Source organism: Bos javanicus, chromosome 13, assembly GCF_032452875.1.
Source record: "Bos javanicus breed banteng chromosome 13, ARS-OSU_banteng_1.0, whole genome shotgun sequence".
Taxonomy (NCBI): Eukaryota; Metazoa; Chordata; class Mammalia; order Artiodactyla; family Bovidae; genus Bos; species Bos javanicus.
In genome coordinates this window covers 40,221,537-40,243,366 of record NC_083880.1, presented here as the reverse complement: position 1 = coordinate 40,243,366, position 21,830 = coordinate 40,221,537, and the positions used below count along the sequence as shown (strand labels likewise).

Below are 21,830 nucleotides of genomic sequence, written 5' to 3'. Positions count from 1 at the left end.
TTTTCTGTAATATATCGCCAGATGTATATTAGAAATATGTAGACAAACATGAATTGTTTAACAGCAAGCTTAGTGCTCATTAGCTGCACTCTTGCTTCCTCCTCAGTTTAACCTCAGGCCACAGGGATCCTAGGATTCTAGGATCTGGGATTCTAGGGAAATTTGGATTGAGCCCAGCTTCTTCAATTGGGAATGGTCATAATTCTTAATTCCTCTCTCTCTCCATTCATTCCCTTTGCCCTTCTCCCCTGATGCTCAGTTCAGCCATGTAAGTTGCTTTGGCCAGTAGGATAACAGCAAATATGTCACAATTAAAGGCTTATAAATGCTGTGCAATTGGGCTTGCTCATGCCTGCCCTTTGTCATTATCATGAGAAGCACACTCCCAAGCTGCTCCACTGGTCCCAAGGGGATGAAATATGGACCAGAGCCAGGGTATCCCAGTCCTCCCAACCAAGGCCACTCTGGATCAACCAGTAGCTAGTGAACTGCCAGATGTGGAAGCAGTCTCAGCCAAGATGATCCAAGTTCAACCCAGATCAGGTGAGTTCCACAGACCCTGGAGCTGGACAAACATCATTGTAGCCGCTGAACTTTGTGGTGGGTCTCTATATAGCATTTTAGTGGCAAAAATAATTGATATACCCTTTTTCCAACTCTTCTGGACATTTCATCTATGTTCTTGTCTGCCCATCTACTTCAAGGAACTAGTTACAAACCCAGCACATTTTTAAGTGCTTCCTGTAATACTGGAAGGATCAAGTCAATTTCTATTCCCCTGTTTCTTTCAGGTATGCCTCATGCTTTTCCTATGAATATTCTACTAATTATTTTGAAAATACCCTAATATCCTCTATGGAGACAAACTTTGGGTTTTTTCCTTGCTGCCAGCACCTAAATTCGTTTTTCTTTTTTGGTGGGTGGGGGTTGTGGGAGAGCATGCTATGCATTATGCGAGATCTTAGTTCCCCCACCGGGGGTTGAACTTGTGCCGCCTGCATTAGGAGCAAGGAGTCTTAACCACTGGATTGCCAGGGAAGTACCAGCGCTCAAATTCTTGAAGCTGTTTCTTATGTCTGTCTCTCCCTCTGGAAGACTTTTCTTCCTACCTTCTTGCCCCTACATTACTGCTTTCTTTTTGGGAAAAGTAATCCCTGTCAAGTCAGTCACTTTCTGGGAACAAAAATCTAAATTATCATGTGGACACCAGACTAGTCTGAGGTCATGAGATGAGTCAAGCAGAGAGTCATAGACTCTCAAAGAATTTGCAAAACAAGAAGGATACTGGAGATAAGCCATTGGAGATGGTGTCTGGCTTTGTCCAGCAGAGAAGACCAGTCTTTGAGATTTGTAGTTTCAGATCCTTGAGGCCACAACAGATACCCTCTATGGTTTTTGCTCCATAACAACAATCTCCAAACTCAGTGGCTGAATGCAACCAGCATTTTATTTGCTTATAACCCTGTAGTTTGGGATAGGCTTGACTGGGACAGTTCATCTCAGCTCTGATGGAGAGAAGTATCTCTTGGCATCTTTTGGATAAATTATTCAAGTCGAACTTTTTAGTATCAGAGGTGTTACTTTGTCATCTTTATGACTGGTACAGTTTAAGTTATTAATCTCACTTATAATAACCTGAATTATTACTTTAACTTTGTAAAGACCTATAAACCACACTTGGGTTTGGTTTTGTGGTACGCCAGAGAAGTAAAATATACCTGGAACAAACTGCTGGGTCACAAATTTAGGTCCATGAGCTTTTGACCAGCATTCTTGATCCAGCATCATTTAAGGTCCAAAAAGATACACCTATTTCACCTAGTGTGATGGGGGCAGCAATGAAAACATCCCTACTTGCCAAGGGGTGCACGTTACAAAAGTGGGTATAAAAGATTTTAGGACATTGCTTGACCTATCGTGACAGTGTTCAGTGTACACTTATGGAAAACTATGGAAAACTACAGCTGTGCGTTCTGCTCTGCTTAATTACTCAGTTGTGTCAGATTCTTTGCGACTCCGTGGACTGTAGTCCACCAGATTCCTCTGTCCATGGAATTCTCCAGGCAAGAATACTGGAGTGGATTGCCATGCCCTCCTCCAGGGGATCTTCCCAACCCAGGGGTCAAATTCAGGTCTCCGCATTGCAGGCGGATTCTTTATGGTCTGAGCCACCAGGGAGGTCCATATAGCTGTGTAAACTCCTCCTATTAAACACATTTAGAAATCAAGTGTGTACACAAATTGACAGTCTGAGCAAACAAAATTTCCTTGTTTGCATTTTCTAGGAGTGGGAGAGGTGGGAGAAACAAAGTAACATTTATTGAACATTTTGGTACCAGGCATTGTACTCATTCTTTCCATGCTGATTTACTCTTTAGAATAGGGTTTCTCAGGTGATGCTAGCAGTAAAGAACCCACCTGCCAATGCAGGAGACATAATGAGACACAGGTTCAATCTCTGGGCTGGGAAGATCCCCTGAAGGAGGGCATGACAACCCACTCCAGGAATCTTGCCTGGAGAATCCCCATGGACAGAAAAGCCTGGTGGGCTATAGGCTGCTGCTGCTGCTGCTAAGTCGCATCAGTCACGTCCAACTCTGTGTGACCCCGTAAATGGCAGCCCAACAGGCTCCTCTGTCCCTGGGATTCTCCAGGCAAGAATACTGGAGTGGTCCTCTGCAAAGAGTAGGGCATGACTGGAGCGACTTAGCATCCACCCACTCTTTAGAATAAAGAGCCCAGTGTAAGTTTGTCTCCATTTTCTAGATGTGGAAAACTGAAGCTTGGAGAATTGTCACCCACTTAAGATTACAAAGCTAGTAAGTGGGGAGGACTGAAAGTCAGGGCATTTGCCTTTGCTGTCATCTCAGCCAGCCTCCCACAGATCCATAGGAAGTCCATTTGTCTCCTCTCACTTTGGCATCACCACCCTCACTCTCATTAGGCCCTGCTGTTTTCACAAGGCTACAAGAATACACACTCATTTCTGCAACCCCAGTGGTATGCCGAATACTATCACAGCACAAAGTTCAGGTGCTCAGTCTGAGCTGAGCTCAGTCCAACTCTTTGTGATCCCAGGGAAGAACACCAGGCTTCCTTGTCTATCACCAACTTCCAGAGCTTGCTCAAACTCATGTCCATGGAAGCGGTGATGCCATCCAGTCATCTCATCCTCTGTTGTCCCCTTCTCCTCCCACCTTCAATCTCTCCCATCATGATGGACCTTCAATCTCTCCCAGCATGATGGTCTTTTCCAGTGAGTCAGTTCTTTGCATCAGGTGGCCAAACTATTGGAGTTTCAGCTTCAGCATCAGTCCTTCCAATATTCAGAACTGATTTCACAGCACAAAGCTGGGTAGAACCACACAAAATCAAACTGCTTCTGATATTCTTCACATAGCCCTTTGCATAGCCTTTGCCTCCTAGCCTTGCCTTGGGCATGTTCATCCTTTCCCAGTTCCAGGTATCACCTCCTCCAGGAAGCCTTCTCTGAATCCTCTTTTCATTGTCATTCTGCAATCTTCCCTGCCATCTTGCGTAATGCGTTGCAGGTATCACTGCTGGGAATTACTACTGCCTAGTTAGGTAGGTGTCTGTCTCCTCCATTAGATGGTGACTTCTAAGGGGGTTGAAGCTTCATCCTCATTGTAACTCTCAGCTGCATCAGCACCTATTTTCGTAATTATTTTCTAAGCCTGTTTTTCCAGTCTCCCATTGATTTTGACAGCCAACATTCTTTAAATCAATTATCTTTTGCTTAAGCAGCCAATGTCTGTTGCTTGCAACTAAGAATCCTATCTGAAATACCAAGTAAAAACTCTATAAACTTAAGACATAGGTCTATGTGTAGATCAGGAAAAGAATTTAAACTGTTGTGTTGTTTTTCCCAAGAAAGGTTATGTTCTCCAATAATTATTTTGAGATTCATTTTTTCCCCTAGAAAATTGCAGGAATCTGCAAGGAAAACAAGCTGTATGATGGTGTTCTCCATTTTGAGTAAATACACTCTGTTGACATTTCATACTCTGCATTCATTTAAAAAAAATTTAACACCCAGTTGAAAATTAAAGTGTGTATCTGATCTAATAGTAAATCTAATGATGACACTTTGTTTATTGGGGACAGAGGTGAAGGTGACGATCAAATTTTTGCAGACGTCTTGTCTTATGTAAATCTGTCTCTCTGGTCTTCATACGTCATCTTTTATTCAATTTTTATTTCCTATTGACATAGTTTTCACTATTCTTGATTTTTTTAAGCATTATCATGCAAAGACTTTTTTTTTTTACTATATACATTCTCATGTGCTTACTTCTGTGCTTATTTTTTCCACTGTTGATCTAAACCCATGATTTAATACCGAAATGTTATTAATGTTTTGATGATAAAAAAAAGAAAATATGCCCCCAGAAGATGACATCGTGGTTGAAATGCACAGCTGTGAAAACATCTGCTTGAATACATTTAGAAAAACGATTAGGTTTCTTTCCCTTTGGGCATTACTCTGTTATCAGGCATCCATCAGACATATCAAAATGAATAGAACATTTTCAAAAATTTTTTGAGCCTTTTCTGAATTGAAATTCTCATATAAAATGATTTATAGTCAAGTTTAAAGTTAAGTATTAAATCTCCTTTCTTGACAGAGATTTGGAAAGAAAATAAACTAATAGGAAATATTTTTGGAGGAGAAAATAATATATGTTTTTAGGGTATACAGTAATATATCATCTGGAAAACAGAGATTGGGTTTCTTGTTTCTTAAGCATTGGGCATTGCATTTCATTCTTATGAAGGGTTGTCAGCCTTTCTTTTTGGGGAATTTTAGGTGTAGATTCTCAGGAGCACAAGATACATATTAAATGATATTAAGTCAGCATTTTAGGGTGAAAGCTGATGCAAGAAAAAAAACTTGAATTTAATACGTTGTATCTTTTTTAAGAAGATAAGAGTGCAAGGAGTCCCATGATCAACAAAAAACAGACAACTGGGGGAGGCTCTTTGAAGATCCAGTATGTCTGACCCACTGAATTGTAATCCAGAGGAAAGGTACAATGAATTTATCTGACAGGAATATTTGTGGATAAAAGTTGAATTTTTCCTGATATTAAAATTAACATAACAGTCATGACAATCAGGATTAACATTCAGGCTTGAGGTATTTTAGTCAATCTAAAAAAAAAATTCTTCCAATCTGAAAAATTCTGATGAAAGAAAAATTTGGAAATAAAATACATTAACAAGTTGGTTACCTGGAAACCACAGAGCTGGCAAGTCTAAGTACCTGGAATGATCCCAACTGTGGAAGTTAAGAAGATGAACACAAATTGTCTCTGATAGCCATGAGTCAGTTTAGGGGCAAGATGTGGTCAAAATTAGATACAGAAAGTCTATGGGGGTGTTTCTCCTTTGTTGCTAGTAGCAATGCCAATTTAGGAGGAGATGCAGGGGGCCACAGAGGTGGGGGGGAAATAAATTATGGTTTCAGAAACAATGAATAGTCTGTTTAAGAAGATGGGGATTAATGTACAGCATAGAGAATACAGCCAGTAATACTAGGAATACTATGTCTGATGACAGATGGTGACTAGACTTATTGTGGTGATCATTTTGTAATGCATAAAAATATTGACTCACTATGTTGTACACCTGAAACTAATATAATATTGTGTGCTAATTATAACTCAATAACATGGAAGATGGGGAAGCCTGAGGTATATTTTAGAAAGACTTCTGAGAAAAGAAGCCTACAATTTTAAAATATGGGTACATGTTCATTAAAGCAAAACCATCCTACTGAACAACATTCCCTAATTATGCTGAGATATTAACGAATGCGTGAGTGAATAAAAGAAGCAAAGTGAGAACACAGGAAATTTTTTCATTACTTCTTATGGTTGCACGGCACTGCCGTATGTGGATGGACTGGGTTCAGGTGTGTGTGCATGTACAGAAATTAATTTTCACCCAATTCTGGAATCCAGAAATCTGGAATCAAGGTCAGGGTCAGGCTCCTTTCGGAAGACCCCCAGGGAGACTCCTTCCTGGATCCTGGCTTCTGGTGACTGCAGGGGTCACTTGGCTTGTGGTCTCATAACACCAATCTGCCTGTTTCACCTTCTTCTTTGTTTGTGTACTTAACAAAGTCTCCCATGTCTTACAAGGACACTCACCAGACTCAGGGACCACCTATGTAATCCAAGATGATTTTACCTTGAGATCCTTAACCTCACTACCATATGCAGGGATTCTTTTTCCAAAAAGTCACAACCACAGGTTCTGGGGAATTAAGACATGGACATATCTTTTCAGTCTACTATATTGATTATTGCAAATAATGCCAAAGGAGTAAACGTCCACAAATGGTTTTATATTTGTGCAGGTATAGACTCTACTTCATAGTAGACTCTTAGAAGTACGATTTTGGTGTCAATGGACAAATTTCTGTAATTTAGCCAAATTCTCCCCTCTAGGAATGGTATCATTTTGCACTCCTATCAGTTATGCTTCTCTACAGCTCTGCTGAGCTTCCCCTGTGGCTCAGTGGTAAAGAATCCACCTGCAATGTAGGAGGCCCAGGTTCTATCCCTGCGTCAGGAAGATCCCCTGGAGGAGGACATGGCAACCCACTCCAGTATTCTTGCCTGGAGAGTCTCATGGACAGAGGAACTTGTGGGCTACAGTCTATAGGGTCACAAAGAGTCGGACATGACTGAAGGGAATTAGCACTCATGCACGCACAGCTCTACTACCAGAGTATGTTGTCAAATCGTGTTTCTATTTTGCTAATCAAAATGGCATTTCAAGGTAGTCTAGTCTTAATTTGCATTGTAAGTGTTTAACTCTTGATTTCATTATCTGTATTTATTGGTGTCAGCAGGCTACTTCTTCAACAGCATTCAAGGGTCTACAAAATACTTGGCACTCTGAATCTCCAGGGATAAACATTAATTGCAAAGCAGGTGATTTGCTCAAGTCTAGCAGGAATTATTTTTCAGTGCAACAGAAAATAAGAAGAATATTTTTATTTATTTGTATTTCACTTGGAATATTCATGGTGGGTGGGTGAAAAGCCCAAAATAATAACTTAATAATTGGCTTTTTAGAGACGACTCAGAGTTCTATATTTTCATCAGTAAGTAAAGGCTAGATATGATGGATCAGATGAATCTACACGCACATGAATGTCTGTTTCTGGTACCACCAAGTTTGAACCTTGTCACGTGTGCGCGGAACACTGTTGTTTGTCTCCTCAGTTTTCTAGTTGCTCTGTCCCTCAACTAAATTGGAAGCTTTCGAGGTCAGGAGGCTGCATCTTATGCAGCTTTTTATCCCCAAGGTTTACACTCATGCCTTGCACACAGCAGGTGCTCAACAACAGTTTGATTTTGGTAACAGGTTGCTTTGCGACAGAAAAAATTGAATTCCCTAAGGCAAGAGCATCCTATTTTTTCCATCAGTACAATGAAAGGTATCTTCTTAAAGGAATACTGTGGTGAATATTGTGACTTACAGTGTGTAGCCAGGGTCAGGCTAAATTTCTGTAGCAAAAGCACCCAGAATGTCTTCACTCAAGAGGGAAGGTTATTTGTCTCTTGTGACAGTCATGGAAGGTTTGTGATCCTGATGGAGATGACACCGGGGGATCCACTCTGTCATCATCCTGAGTGTGGGGCCTCCATCTCTGGGTCTGAGATTCGTGCTATTGGGTTTATTGGTTGTCTATTTCTTTTTATTCCTAAGTAATATTCCTTTATATGAAAATATCCCAGTTCTATCAGTGCTATTTGACAACTTGAAAAATAGAGGTTCTAACAACTAGGAGATATTTTTGGCATACCTTGATTAAACATGTAAGACTATTTTAGTTTTTTATCCCATTTTCCTTAACAAGCTTTTATTGAGTACTTTCAGGATCAAATACTGTGTTCAGGAATGAGGATACAAGGCTGTGTAAATCGTTGGCTCTTCCCCCCGGTTAGTTTAGCTGACTGAGGAAAAGACAGTTGTGTTATCCCAACCTGATGGAAACCACGTGATTTTAAACAGCTTAAGTTTGAACAGCTTATGCCTGCTAAAATATTGTCAAAATTTGAAGCATCAAAGGATCCAGGTGGCAGTAAATATCCCTACAGATCTGCTAAAAGAAATCTCCAGACCATCTTGCATCTCAAAGTCTTGCCCCAGGTTACAGGCACCTGGCTTTAAAAAGCATCTCAGCCTGAGAGTCAGGTCCCTCAGGTTCTATTTCTGGTTCTGCTACTGTTTTGCTAGGTAGCCTTGCACAACACAGAGAACATGCACTTCCTACAAAGCAAGAGGCGAGAAGTTGAGGAGCCCTCCTGGTGAAGCACTCTCATATTCCAAGTGAGGATGGGTCCCAGGAACCAAAAGGCCTCCTCTCCCAGAGTCTAAGCATTCCTTTCCCTACTGCCAAAGCTGTTCATTTTAGTGCATAATTTGAGCTCTGATTTTGATATGGCCAAAGGGTTTGCCACTCCTTCCCTCACTGTGTGTTAGTCACACAGGCAGGTCCAACTCTTTGGGACCCCGTGGACTGTAGCCCACTAAGTTTCTCTGACCATGAGATTCTCCAAGCAAGAATACTGGATTGGATCGCCATGCCCTCCTCCAGGGGATCTTTCCGACCCAGGGACAGAACCCAGGTCTCCTGCATTGCAGGCAGATTTTTTATACTACTGAGCCACAAGTGAAATCTCACTGCTGCTGCTAAGTCGCTTCAGCCGTGTCCGACTCTGTGCGACCCCATAGACGGCAGCCCACCAGGCTCCCCCGTCCCTGGGATTCTCCAGGCAAGAACACTGGAGTGGGTTGCCATTTCTTTCTCCAATGCATGAAAGTGAAAAGTGAAAGTGAAGTTGCTCAGTCGTGTCCGACTCTTAGGGACCCCATGGACTGCAGCCCACTAGGCTCCTCCGCCCATGGGATTTTCCAGGCGAGAGTACTAGAGTGGGTTGCCATGAAATCTCACTACCTGGTGTGAATTCAGAAGTCAAAACTTAGATGGTTTACATTGTAAAAGCTTTGAAAGTTGTCCTACTGTAATGTTTCTGCAGCCATGAAATTAAAAGACGCTTACTCCTTGGAAGGAAAGTTATGACTAACCTAAATAGCATATTCAAAAGCAGAGACATTATTTTGCCAACAAAGGTCCATCTAGTCAAGGCTATGGTTTTTCTAGTGGTCATGTATGGATGTGAGAGTTGCACTGTGAAGAAAGCTGAGCGCCAAAGAATTGATGCTTTTGAATTGTGGTGTTGGAGAAGACTCTTGAGAGTCCCTTGGACTGCAAGGAGATCCAACCAGTCCATTCTAAAGGAGATCAGTCCTGGGTGTTCTTTGCAAGGACTGATGCTAAAACTGAAACTCCAGTACTTTGGCCACCTCATGCGAAGAGCTGACTCATTGGAAAAGACTATGATGCTGGGAGGGATTGGGGGCGGGAGGAGAAGGGGACGACAAAGGATGAGATGGCTGGATGGCATCACCGACTCGATGGACATGAGTCTGAGTGAACTTCGGGCGTTGGTGATGGACAGGGAGGCCTGGCGTGCTGCGATTCATGGGGTCGCAAAGAATCGGACACGACTGAGCGACTGAACTGAACTGAACTGAACTGAATGTTTCTTGATTCACGTTGCAGTAGAGAGAACTGGGGTGGGCGCACAGGCCGGACTGTAGGTACAGAAACCTGGGCCTCCAGGGGTAGGTAGGGGGTCGGGCAGATGCTGCACCCATCTGGAGAGGCGGTCTCAGGGGCTGGCCTCCTGGAGAACTACATTTCCCAGGAGCACTGGTGGCCTGGCGAGCGAGGCACGTGCCCTGAGCGGGCGCACTGACTCCAATCGCGCGGAAAACACGCCAGCCTGATTGGAGGTCGCTGTCACGGAGCATCCCGGGGCTCGGAGGACAGCGTGCGCGCGGAGGCCACCTTCTTTGTCACTCGCGGCGCCGCTGGGGCCCGTCCCCCGCCGGACCGCGCGCCCGTGCGCCCCGCCCGTGGCGGGGGCGGGGGGTGGTGGTGGCGGCCGGCACCTCCCGCGGGGGCGGGGCGGCGGGATTCGCGTCGACACCGCCTTCCTGCCCCGCCCCGCGCCGGCCCGGCCCCCGCCCCTCCTTCCTGGAGCCGAGGCTGGAGAGGCGGCAGCGGCGGCGCTGGCGGCTGCTGCCGGGCAGGGGGGGGCGGCGAGCGGCCCGCGCGACACGCGCCGGCCCGACCCTCTGCTGTGACCTGCGCGGCGCAGGCGCCTCCTGCCCCGCCGGCGGGGTCTGGCTCCCCCCGGCGGGATGTTCTCCCGGAGGAGCCACGGGGATGTGAAGAAGTCCACCCAGAAGGTGCTGGACCCCAAGAAGGACGTGCTGACCCGCCTGAAGCACCTGCGGGCGCTGCTGGGTGAGGCGCGGCGCGGCCGAGGGCGCGCTCCTGCGGGGATCGGGCGGGGATCGTCGGGCTGCGATGCCGGGCTGGGGACGCAGACCCTCCGCGTGTTGCCCGGAGGCCCCCTGAGTTGTAAACTTACCCCCTCCCCCGGGTGGCCTCGGAGCCGGACTGCGGCGGGACGGTCCCCTCCCCAGCAAACCCTGGGGGTCGTCGCACGCACCCATCGAACTGTCATCTCCCCTCCTAGTTCTTAATTTTAATGTTTGAGTCCGAGACCCTAAGTGGGGTCCCATCGCAGACTGAATTGAACTGTCATCTCCCCCCACCCCCAGCCCCGCCCCGCCACTTTTAATTTTACTTTATTTTGAGTCTGATCCCCCATAGACTGAGCCTCCGAATGGCCTCGGGATACATTTAAGTGTCACTTCTCTTCCCATGGATCTGGCTGACTCGGTTTCTTTGTGTCCGTGGTGTGAGGGGGGCTCCTCGTGTTTGCTGGGAGGGAGGGGTGACTTTCCTGGGTTCCAGGAGGCTGCTTATGCTTTATTGTCAAGATGACTGACAGTTTTGTGGCTTCTTGCGTCTTTGTGAGCCCATTGTGTGGAGGAACTGCAGACCCCAGGTGGGCCTGCACTTGACCTGGGATGAAGCTCACTCCCGTGGGTGTCAAGTGTTCCCAAGGCCTCCGTTCACCTGCCACCTGTGATCTGCAGCCAGTTTGCTCTGCTATTTGTTTTCTCTTCCTACCTCCTTGAGTCTTAATTTTTGTTTAGAATGTAAACACCTTTACTGTCAATATACAGACTTGTCTTTGTGTATTTGGGGGCTATGAAAAAGATACTTTATGTGTCTTCTAGATGTCTTTTTTTCTTCTTGAAAGGAGCAAAATTGCCTGATTTAGGGCACAAAGTCTGCATGTGTCTGTCACTTGAGGAAAGAGGGCATAACAGAATTCATTGTACGTGTGAGAATTTTAAATAAAGCTCTTGTTCATGAGGTTAAAATTTGCAAATGATTTCTATTTATACTGTGAAATACCTCTAAGGAAGAAAAATCCACACACCTAGTTTTGCCAAGTGACGTTTTTCACATTCTCGGATTCCTTGAGATGCCATTGCCGGCTTGGTCAGTTTGGAATGAAATGTAAATTAGGTACTGTTAGAGGGATTAGCTTTCAAGACTTTTGAAAGTGAAATGCAGTCTTCTTGGTAAACTGAACTTTCTACTTCCTGTACTGAAATACCAGGCTCACACAGGTTGTATTGTGTGGGGCTCTTTAGTGACTGATTAACACCTACTGTAGGGACATTTTTGATAATGGAGGGCAGAGCAGAGAGGTTTTTTAAAGTAGTTGATGCTTGGGGACTTACTCTGTGGTAGAGAACTTGAACTTGTGTTCAGTCCAAGCCTACAGGATTAAGTTGGCTACATTTTGCAAAGGCAAAATCCATTAAACCTAGATGTTGGGTTTCTTAGAGACACATAGTACTTTGTTACCGTTCTGAGCAGTTCTGAGAAAGTAATTAATTTTCAAGGCCCTGTGGTTTACTTGAAAGTGTTTGTCTCATTTTGAGGAACTTTGTTTTGTCCTTTCATTAACACATCTGACCTCAGTTTTGTAGCCTGGAGGGGCTCTTTCATATTCCTTATGTATAGTGTTTTTGTTGTTGTTGTTGTGGATTGGCTCGGTTTACTTCGTTTATTATTGTAGTCTTTATCTGTAGGGACTAGATTTTTGTAAACATGTCTGAGGCATTCTGATTCATACTGTTTAGTGTAAACTCTTGCTTATAACTGTGGGTTTAAAGGCTTTAAAGACAAATAGTACAGCAATGTAGTGGTCCCACCACATCACATACCCTATTGATTTGCTACTTTATGGAAAAGTCTACTTAGAAAAAAAGACCTTCTGATCTAAAAGCTAGGACTTAGCCAAGATCAAGAAACTATTTGAATCAGGATTGACATACACACACCCAGGTGGCTCAGTGGTAAAGAATCTGCCTGCCAATGCCGGAGACACAAGAGATGCAGGTTTGATCCCTGGGTTGTGAAGATCCTCTGGAGCAGGAAATGGCAACCCACTCCAGTATTCTTGCCTGGAAAATCCCATGGATAGAGGACCCTGGCGAGGTACAGTCCGTGGGTTTGCAAAGAGTCAGACACAACTGAGCAGACATGCACGCATGTGTAAGATAGATTAACTAATAAGGACCTACTGTATAGCCCAGGCAACTCTACTCAGTACACTGTAATGTCCTATATGGGAAAAGAATTTTAAAGAGAGTGGATATATGTATATGTATAGCTGATTCAGTTTGCTGTACAGCAGAAACTAACACAACACTGTAAATCAACTATATTCCAATAAAAACTAAAAATTAAAAAAAAAATAGAAAAAGAGAAAGAGACCAGATGTGTAGTTACCAGAGGCAGGATGTGGGGGGGTGGGGGGAGATAATTGAATGAATGCAGTCAGAAAGTATGAACTTCCAGTAATAAAATAAATAAATACTAGGAATGTAACGTACAATGTGGTAAATGTCGTTAACACTGGTGTATGTTATATATGAAAGTTGTTAAAAGAGTAAGTCTTAAGAATTCTCATCAGAAGAAAGAACATTTTTCCTATTTCATTACTTTTTATCTCTCTGAGATGATGGGTGTTCACTGAACTTTCTGTGATAATCATTTCGTGGTATAGGTAAGTCGAATCATTATGTTGTACACTTTAAACTTACACAGTGCTATATGTCAGTTGCTGCTGCTGCTAAGTTGCTTCAGTCGTGTCTGACTCTGTGCGACCCCATAGACAGCAGCCCACCAGGCTCCCCCATCCCTGGGATTCTCTAGGCAGGAATACTGGAGTGAGTCAAAGTGAAGTTGCTCAGTCATGTCCAACTCTTAGTGACCCCATGGACTGTAGCCTACCAGGCTCCTCCGTCAATGGGATTTTCCAGGCAAGAGTACTGGAGTGGGGTGCCATTGCCTTCTCCAGTATGTCAGTTATGTCTCAATAAACTAGCAGGAAACAAAATAGATATATTTGCAAAGAAAAAATCATTTGAAGGAAATGAATCGAAATTATTGTTGTATTTTTATCTGTATATTTAGATAATTCTCTTGCTTTTCACATATTTTCAAGTTATAAGACCACATTAGTTTTTAAATACCAAGTTGATACTGCTGATCTGGATCTGTAGCCTGCGGCTGCACGACCTTGGGCCAGTTTCCCAGCCCATCTGTGAACCTCAGTTTCTTCACTCTGTGAAATGGGTGTGGTAATGTCTGCCTCATAAAGGTTATTGTGAGTGTACTGTATGAGCTACTTCAGCTCCAAATAGACATTTTACAGTTTCCTCTCTCATCACTTCTTTCCTGTCATTAATAGGCTAGGACGAGCCTTTTGATAGGCTGTCCCTTTTCCTTTCTTGTTTCAGTAATTGTGATCGATCCTTTCCCTCTTCATAAAAAGTAGTCCGTGTTTAAGACAACTGGCTGAGAAAGATACAGTTAGCTGTGAAGAGGAGAGTATTTCTTCGTATCACGGTAATGACTCCAGTTAGAACTTAATGTAGCTACTTTGACTTGGCTGTATATTGTAGATTGGCCTGATATTATTAGCTTTATATTAAAGGATGGGGGAGAACTGAGGCCAGGCAGGGCTTGTTGGGGGCCAAACCAGGCACTAAATGTTGTGAATATATTATCTAAGTTGGAGGAAGAACAAAGAGCTCTTCGATTCCCGACTCCCAGGTCTCCTTACGTTGTTGAAATCATCCTCAGGAAAGAAAATAAGTAAACAAAACAAAACTAAAATACTGTGTATTGCTCTCTTACTGCTGCAGAGATTCCATGCCTAATAACAAGTTGAGTGCCTACTATTAAATAGGGTTTAGACATGGCATTGATGTGGCAAGAATAATAGATATAAAATATTTACTAGTAAGCATATAATGTGTTATGTAATTAGATAGTGGCTTATATGGTGGACTCCATTATAGGATTTCAAGGTGCAGAAAAGATCATTAATAACAAAGATAGGGGGACTTCCCTGGTGGTCTAGTGGTGAAGACTCCACATTTCCAATGCAGAGTGTTTGGGTTCGATTCCTGGATGGGGAACTAAGGTCCCATATGCTGAGTAATGTGGCAAAAAAAACCCCTCCAAAACACTAGAAAGACCAAAGATAGGGCGTCTTGAAAGAGGTTTTACTCATACCAGGACCTAAAGAATGACTAAAGATTAGACTCACTTTGTCCAGTAGAAATATATGTGAGCCATAGCTGTAATTTAAACTGCTCTGGTAGCCACATCTAAAAAGGTAAAAAAAGAAAGGTAAGGAACCTCCCTTGTGGTCCAGTGGCTAAGACTCCACACACCCTGTGCAGGGACCCTGGGTTTGATCCCCGGTCAGGGAACTAGATCCCACATGCTGTAACCAAAGACCCAGTGCAGTCAAATAAATAAATGAATAAAATAAATATTAAAAAATAAAAATATTACAGAAAGAAACAGGTGACATTAATTTTAGTAATACCTTTTATTTAACCTGATACATCTGTTTTGTCGACAGGTAGTCCAAGTAAAATCTTCAGTTTTTCCATTATCTTCACATAGCACGTCTTGGAAGTCGTGCATGTACTGTTCATGTCCAGCATGTCTCCAATCAGACCAGCCACATTTCCAGTGCTGGGGAGCCACTCATGGCCAGCACGGCCTGCTGGGCAGAGCAGGGTTAGATTTGGGGAAAGTCAAGGGTCGAGGAGAAGGCAATCGCAACCTACTCCAGTACTCTCGTCTGGAGAATCCCATGGGCGGAGGACCCTGGTAGGCTGCAGTCCATGGGGACGCTAAGAGTCGGACACGACTGAAGCGACTTAGCAGCAGCAGCAGCAGCAGCAGCAGCAGCAAGGGTGGGGAGGGCTTTTCCAGCCGAGAAGGGGAGGAGCTGGTGGTGGAGATGCACCTGGGAGATGATGCATGAGAGCAAAGAACCTCGGGCATGGAGGACTGGGTGCTGAAACCCTGGCCCTGAGGGCGTCTGCAGTGTCAGAGCAGTGGCTGGAGTGGCTATGTATAGGCCAGGGGTGAGGCAGGATGGGGAGGTGGACTATGAGGTCTTGGAGGAGACGAGGAGGGGTAGCCTGACCGGGTAGAAGCTGAGGCAGTTGGGGCCAGATCTCAAGGGGTTGGAAGCTTTGATTTTATCCTGCAGGTGAGAGGGTGCCCTTGGAGAATTCTTAGCAGGTCAAATGATAAGATTTGAGAACTGCCTCCCTGCCAGCAGGGCCAGGATAGAACTGGGCTGGTGGGAGGGCGGGGAGACCTTGGGAAGGTAGGCAATGGAGGAGCTGACAGGTGACAACTGGAGAGGAGGGTGGAGTCATGAAGGACCAGAAACTAGTGATTCTAGATTCAAGTGTGGTTTGCAGAAGCTGGACGAGGAGTGATGAATCTGAAGGAGAAGAGGTTTGGGGTCAGGGGCCACAGCCCAGTCAACTCTAGTGACCCCAAGATTCAGACCAAATAATTTGGAACCAGAGAGGAGAGAATAGCTGTTCACTGATGCTCTTAATGCCCATAGAACAGAATTGAATATTTTGATGTTTCCTTCTGTGCATCTGTTGCTTTAAGTAGGGACAAGTTCACTTATTCACAAGTTGTAAATATTGCCTTTTAAACTTCCTGTTAGCTTTTACCTATGTTACTTTTATTTTTATTAACGACAGGTATTCGTTGAGACTATCCTCTGGTGATTAAATAGTTTCCTTTCTTCATCAATCCTTTTTTCCTCTTTTTTTTTTTTTTTAACTCTTTCTTTCTTTATCGGGTGTAAATACTACTACTCTAAACATCTTGGGAAATGGCATTTTGCATTCTTCATTTTGCATTGTTTCCTTAGAATAGATTCACTGAAGTCAGGTTGCTGGGTTGAGTGTGTCTATGCCTTGATTCACTATGCTCTCCTCAGTGGTGTTCATGTGCTCTCTGGCAGCAAGGGTGAAACAGTCAAATCCTTTGTAATCTGACCAGCAGTAAACACCTTGTTGGAAGAAGGAAATGGAAACCCACTCCAGTATTCTTGCCTGGAGAATCCGGTGGACAGAGGAGCCTGGCGGGCTGCTGTCCCTAGGGTCGCACAGAGTCGAACTTGACTGAAGTGACTTAGCAGCAGCAGCAGCAGCAGCAGCAGCGAACACCTTGTTAGAATTTGATCATTGATGTTAGGTATATGGGAGAGTGGGGGTGCCACGGATAGAGCCAGAAGGGTTAGGAGGAGACCCGAGCTAATAACAGAGCAAGGTGAGTTTGGTGTGATGTCTGTCGAGTTTGAGATGAGAGGAGGAGATGGTTGGATGGCCTCACTGACATGATGGACATGAGTTTGAGCAAGCTCCGGGAGTTGGTGTGGACAGGGAAGCCTGGCGTGTTGCAGTCCATGGGGTTGCAAAGAGTTGGACACGACTGAGTGACTGAATTGAACTGTACTGAGTTTGAGAAAAAGGCGAGATCCAAATGGGGCCATTGGGGAAATTGTTAGATGTGGGGTCTGGAGCTTAATGAGGGATTAGGAGGCTGTGACATGGTTGTTTATCAGTGTCATGATCTCACTGGGTTGTCCCCCAATTTCTGATGATGGTGGTGTCCCCACACCCAACCTGAAAATGGGGAAACTGAGGCTCCCAGAGGTGGACTCCTGCCCATAAGGAGTAGGGCTGGGAGTCATAGGATTGTTCAGCTCATGTCGTGCTTTTGCTAGTTATCCTGACTCAAAAGCATATTTACATACCAGAGAATATATTTCCCCACAAGAATGAATGTTAACATGTAAACCAAAGGCCCTCAGTTTTCACATGTCTCCTAGACATGCTGCTTTGAGTTTTGATGCCCTCTTCCTAGTCTGTTTTTACTGTATTGTTCTAGGCAGACCTTGAGGCTGTATTTGATATGAACATGACAGAAGATAAAAAGACTCCTCCTGTGTTTTCGTGTTCGCTGGCCTCTCCGTGTCCTTGGCAGCCATGACAGGTGGTAAAATATTTCTTTGGACGTTAGTGCCACACGGACACTCTGCAGCCAGCACGAAGCCGGGGCGTATAACTCCAGGCCCTTCAGGCAGTCTTGGGATGGCTTCTCTCCGGTGACCTCGTTTGAAGCCAAGTGATTTTGCCCTAATGCTCCCTTCCTTCATTTTTCATCAGTTGCTCATATACCTGTAACTTCTGGAGTATAAAGTGAACTTTGAACACAAATATGTCACACAGATACCCCACCCCTGCTCCTCAGGCTGGAGATTCTCTGATGTGAGAAAGATGGACCTAGGATGAAAGTCTGAGAGCTCAGATGTTTTCTTTGAGATAACTGAGAAAGGCTGCCTTTGACCTTTTTCTGGGAAGAGGGGTAATTGGTAGGTCCAGAGTATTTTGGATAAAACCTTTTATAATTTTTATTTTGCCTTTGACCTTTTATTCTGGGAAGAAGGGTAATTGGTAGGTCCAGAGTATTTTAATGAAAACTTTTATAATTTTTATTTTGCTTGTAAATGCTTTATTTGCTGATGGACATGCATAACTTCTACTAGTTGTTTTAGCGTACTAATCTTTAGTCTCCAAACTAAGTACCAGAGATAAAACTGTAGAGAACTGCTTATTGTCTTTAAAAAATTGACTTTCAAAATAGCAAATCGATTCAATTCAAACTTTAAAATTATCTTTAAAAGAAGCAATATGTTACTTTACTGTAAAATTAAGCATAATTAAAGTATAAATGTAGTAAGCCACTATCTTGTTTTTGGGTTTTTTTAAAAAACTTGGTTTCCCATACTTTTTTTGGGTTTGTGTGTGTGTGTATGTGTGTGTGTGTGTGTGCGTGTGGATGTGTGTGTGTGTGTGTCTGCTTGGCAGGGCTGTGTCTTCAGAGATTAATAAGGCATAAGCACGGAATTTGCAGTTTTCTAGGGGAGACAGACAAGTAAATGGCTGCATTTCCACGAGGGTGTTGGTGCCTGGGTGGGGTGCATGGAAATGTATGGGGGGCTGCAGGTGGAGAGGAGGCACTTCAGAAAGCCCCTTGGAGAGCCCAGCAGTGCTTCCTGAGGGCAGGCGGGGCTGAGGTGGGTCTGGACTTGTGAATGCAGAAGTTTCCCAGGTGGGCGTGTTGGGGATGAGGAGACTGCAGAAAAGAGGAGCTGGTGCGGAGGTGACGGCATGGCCACCCTGTGGCTGAGTGCACGGTTTTTCACCCTGTGCTGTGGGTGGATGTTGGGAATCCAGGCAAGAGTTTTAAACAGAGGAGGAGCCAAATCCAGTGTCTTCCCCCGTGAATGGTCCAGGAGCCCCAGTCTCCCTGAGGTTTGAAACATGGATGCCTGGAGGGTGAGAGCTCCTCTCCTTTGAGATTACAATCCAAGAGGATGTAGCCTGTGCTGCCTTGCCCTTAATGGGGGGAGCACCTGCCTTGAATCGAATTCACCCTGAGAAGGAAGCAGAGCGGAGAGATGGAGAGTGAAGAGTGTCCATGGATCCTGTGTGAACCGAGGAGCTCAGCCCCATCTGCACCATCCCCACCCCGAGCTTCTCAGCTGTAGGAGCACAGAACACCCTGGTTTTTCGCTCTAGACAGCTTGAGTCCTATTTCTGGGTCTTGCCATGGGGAGAGCACACATTCATATGCCAGGAAGAGACTGGGAAATCCCAGATCAAGGATGGATGGGTCAGTGTGTGTGTGTAGATATAGTTTTTACATTTTTTAAGACCTGGGAGAATTTGAGTTTCTGTACATGTAGGAGAAGGAAATAATAAAAGAGCAAAATTGAAGAAATAGTAGAGAGAAAGGGGCTAAAATGATGAAAGTTGTGATCTGCTGTGGGATCCAGAGGGTGGGTCAGAACAGGCTTGACACAGGGGCTTCTCTCTGTCTGAAGCCGCTCGGAAGAAGCAGGAACCGGTTGCGGGGTGACAGGGTGGTGCAGGGACCTCTCGGACCATGGCTTCTGCTTTTTCTGTGAAGGTACGGGGGCAAGTCAACTGCTGACTAGTTTTCTCGCTTGTGTAGTGACAGGAACTGAAGGTGTCTTACTCCTTTTTCTCTGCCATGTATCTTCACAAAATAAACACTGTAATCGGAGAGGCTTTGTTTTTGTTCATTGCGGGGGATGGGGATGATCTCATAAATGCAATTTAACTTATGTAATTAAATGCTTGGCCAGAAGGGGGAAATGTATATGTATGGGTCAGTTCAGTTCAGTTGCTCAGTTGTGTCTGATCCTTTGCGACCCCATGGACTGCAGCATACCAGGCCTCCCCATCCATCACCAACTCCCAGAGTTTACCCAAACTCATGTCCATTGAGTCAGTGATGCCATCCAACCATCTCATCTTCTGTTGTCCCCTTTTCCTCCCGCCTTTAATCTTTCCCAGCATCGGGGTCTTTTCAAATGAGTCAGTTCTTCACATCAGGTGGCCAAAGTCTTGGAGTTTCAGCTTCAACATCAGTCCTTCCAATGAATATTCAGGACTGATTTCCTTTAGGATGGACTATATATATAAATGTATATGTGTAAATATGTATAAATATGTGTATATATATGTATAAATAAATAAAATGGGGACAGTTTAAGTGGTACGGATGTTGCCTGCCCTTCCTGAGAGGTGGCGTGAGGAGGATGTGGCTGTGTCCCCAGAGGTCCTCTTTCCTTCATGTCCCTCACTGTGGGAGCACCTTCCCTGAGGGGTGTGGCTCCTGTGTTTCAGGGTAGTCGGGATTTTCTCCATTTTTATTTTTCAGGTGACTTCACACCACCTGAGACGTCACTTGACTGTATTGATATCTCATATTCGTGTAGCTCTTCACACTTCTGCAAACTATTTTCTCATTTGATCAAATTGCGGCCTCAAGCAACTGGTTTATAAAGGAATTTTCCTTCTAGATCCTTAGTAGAGCCTTTTTTCTTTGTTCTGAATCTTGCTCTGAGGGCTTCAACTTTGATTTTTAGAAAAGAGATGTTTCATAACCACTTTACGTCTTGTATGTTGTTTCAGAAACTGAGACCACATCTGAAAGACACAGAATGCTATTTTAAAAGTAATTGTCATCTGTACAGTAAATACGTACTTTGATTTTGCTTTTGCAGTTGCAGTTTAGTTAAAAAAAAAAAAACCCTTTTGAAAAAGATAAGGATATTGTCTTGTGTTTGACTTTCAGCGATGGCACGTATTTGCTGAGGCTCAACCATACTTTCAAGGACACAGGAGGTACCAGGACCTCGGCTTGTGCCAGCCGTGGGAGCCGTGAGAGGCTGTGCTCAGATCAGCTCCACTGCAGGGCCCCACTGACTGATGCTTCTGGTGCTGCCCTTGGACCCACCTCCACTGGGTAGCCAGAGCCAGGCTCCTCCTGGGCTTCCTCCAACCAGTTACTGAGCACGTGGGCTGCTCACGTGGTCATTCCTTGGAGACCCAGATGCCTGGGCCAGCAGCTCCTTAGACCTTTGCTGCCTCTCAGCCCCGCCCCCCTCCCCTCCTCTGTGCAGGGCTCAGTCCGCCCTTCTCAGGTCCTTCTCTTCGTCCTTCACAGCATCTCCCTCAATAAACCTCCTGCGTGAACAGTCCTGTTTTAATATCCATTTCCCAGAGAACCCAAACGAATACCCGGTCCCTTCTCCTAGAAGGTGCTGCCCATCCCGCACCGCAGAATTCTTCCAGGAGCCGACAGAGTCACGTCACATTTTCACACAAAGTGCCTTCACCCCTCTTCCCTGAAACGCTCTTTCCTCAGAATTCCCACAGCTCTGTGTGTCTTCCATTGGCATTTGTAGCCTTTGGTTTTATATTCTGCTCCTCTGTGTTCTGCCTGATCTCGCTCACTAAATGATACTGATGCTAAATGACACCAAGAACACCAACAGCTTTTTGTACATCTTGATTCCTTTTGGTGACTTGCTTCCATATTTGTAATAACAAGTAGCATTTAATCGGCATTTTCCCTGTGCCAAGGACCACCAGAAATACTTTACATGTACTTTTAATCCTCTCCCCTGTGCGGTGGGGAATATCATTATCTCTGTCTTCCTGATAAAACCCAGAGAAATTAAGAACATTGCCTAACATTGCCCAGCTAGTGAGTGGTAGCATCAGGATTGAACCCAGGCAGCTGGCTCCAGAATCCCATGTTATTTTTTATCCAGCACCAACCACGTGCCAGGCATTATACTCAGCCCTGGGCATGTCTGAGCTTGCATTCAGAAAAACCAAAAATGTGATTTCCACGTACCTGGATCTGAGTCTGTGGGAGAGGATCAGCCATCTATACGGATGTTCAGAAACATTTCTAAGAGCCTTCCTGCCCCAGACAGAGATTGTTTTCACTAGCCAGAAGTCCCCATCAATAAAGTAATAATTCAAGGGACTGCCCTGGCAGGTGGGTG

The 21,830-nt window shown here is 44.6% G+C and overlaps 1 protein-coding gene across 5 annotated transcripts in view; it reads left to right on the top strand.

Annotated features, from left to right (window-relative positions):
* The first annotated feature begins 379 nt into the window (after positions 1–379).
* The window catches only part of RALGAPA2 (Ral GTPase activating protein catalytic subunit alpha 2), a 279,065-nt gene continuing 257,614 nt past the window's right edge, over positions 380–21,830 (top strand). For 3 of the 5 annotated variants that reach the window (XM_061436378.1, XM_061436377.1, XM_061436375.1), the window contains exon 1: positions 10,159–10,414. In XM_061436378.1, coding sequence (XP_061292362.1) covers positions 10,309–10,414 — 106 coding nt within the window. In that variant the 5' untranslated portion in view covers positions 10,159–10,308. Of the gene's footprint in view, positions 544–10,158; positions 10,415–21,830 lie in introns of those variants that run through there. The other 2 variants (XM_061436379.1, XM_061436376.1) reach the window with 1 other exon arrangement.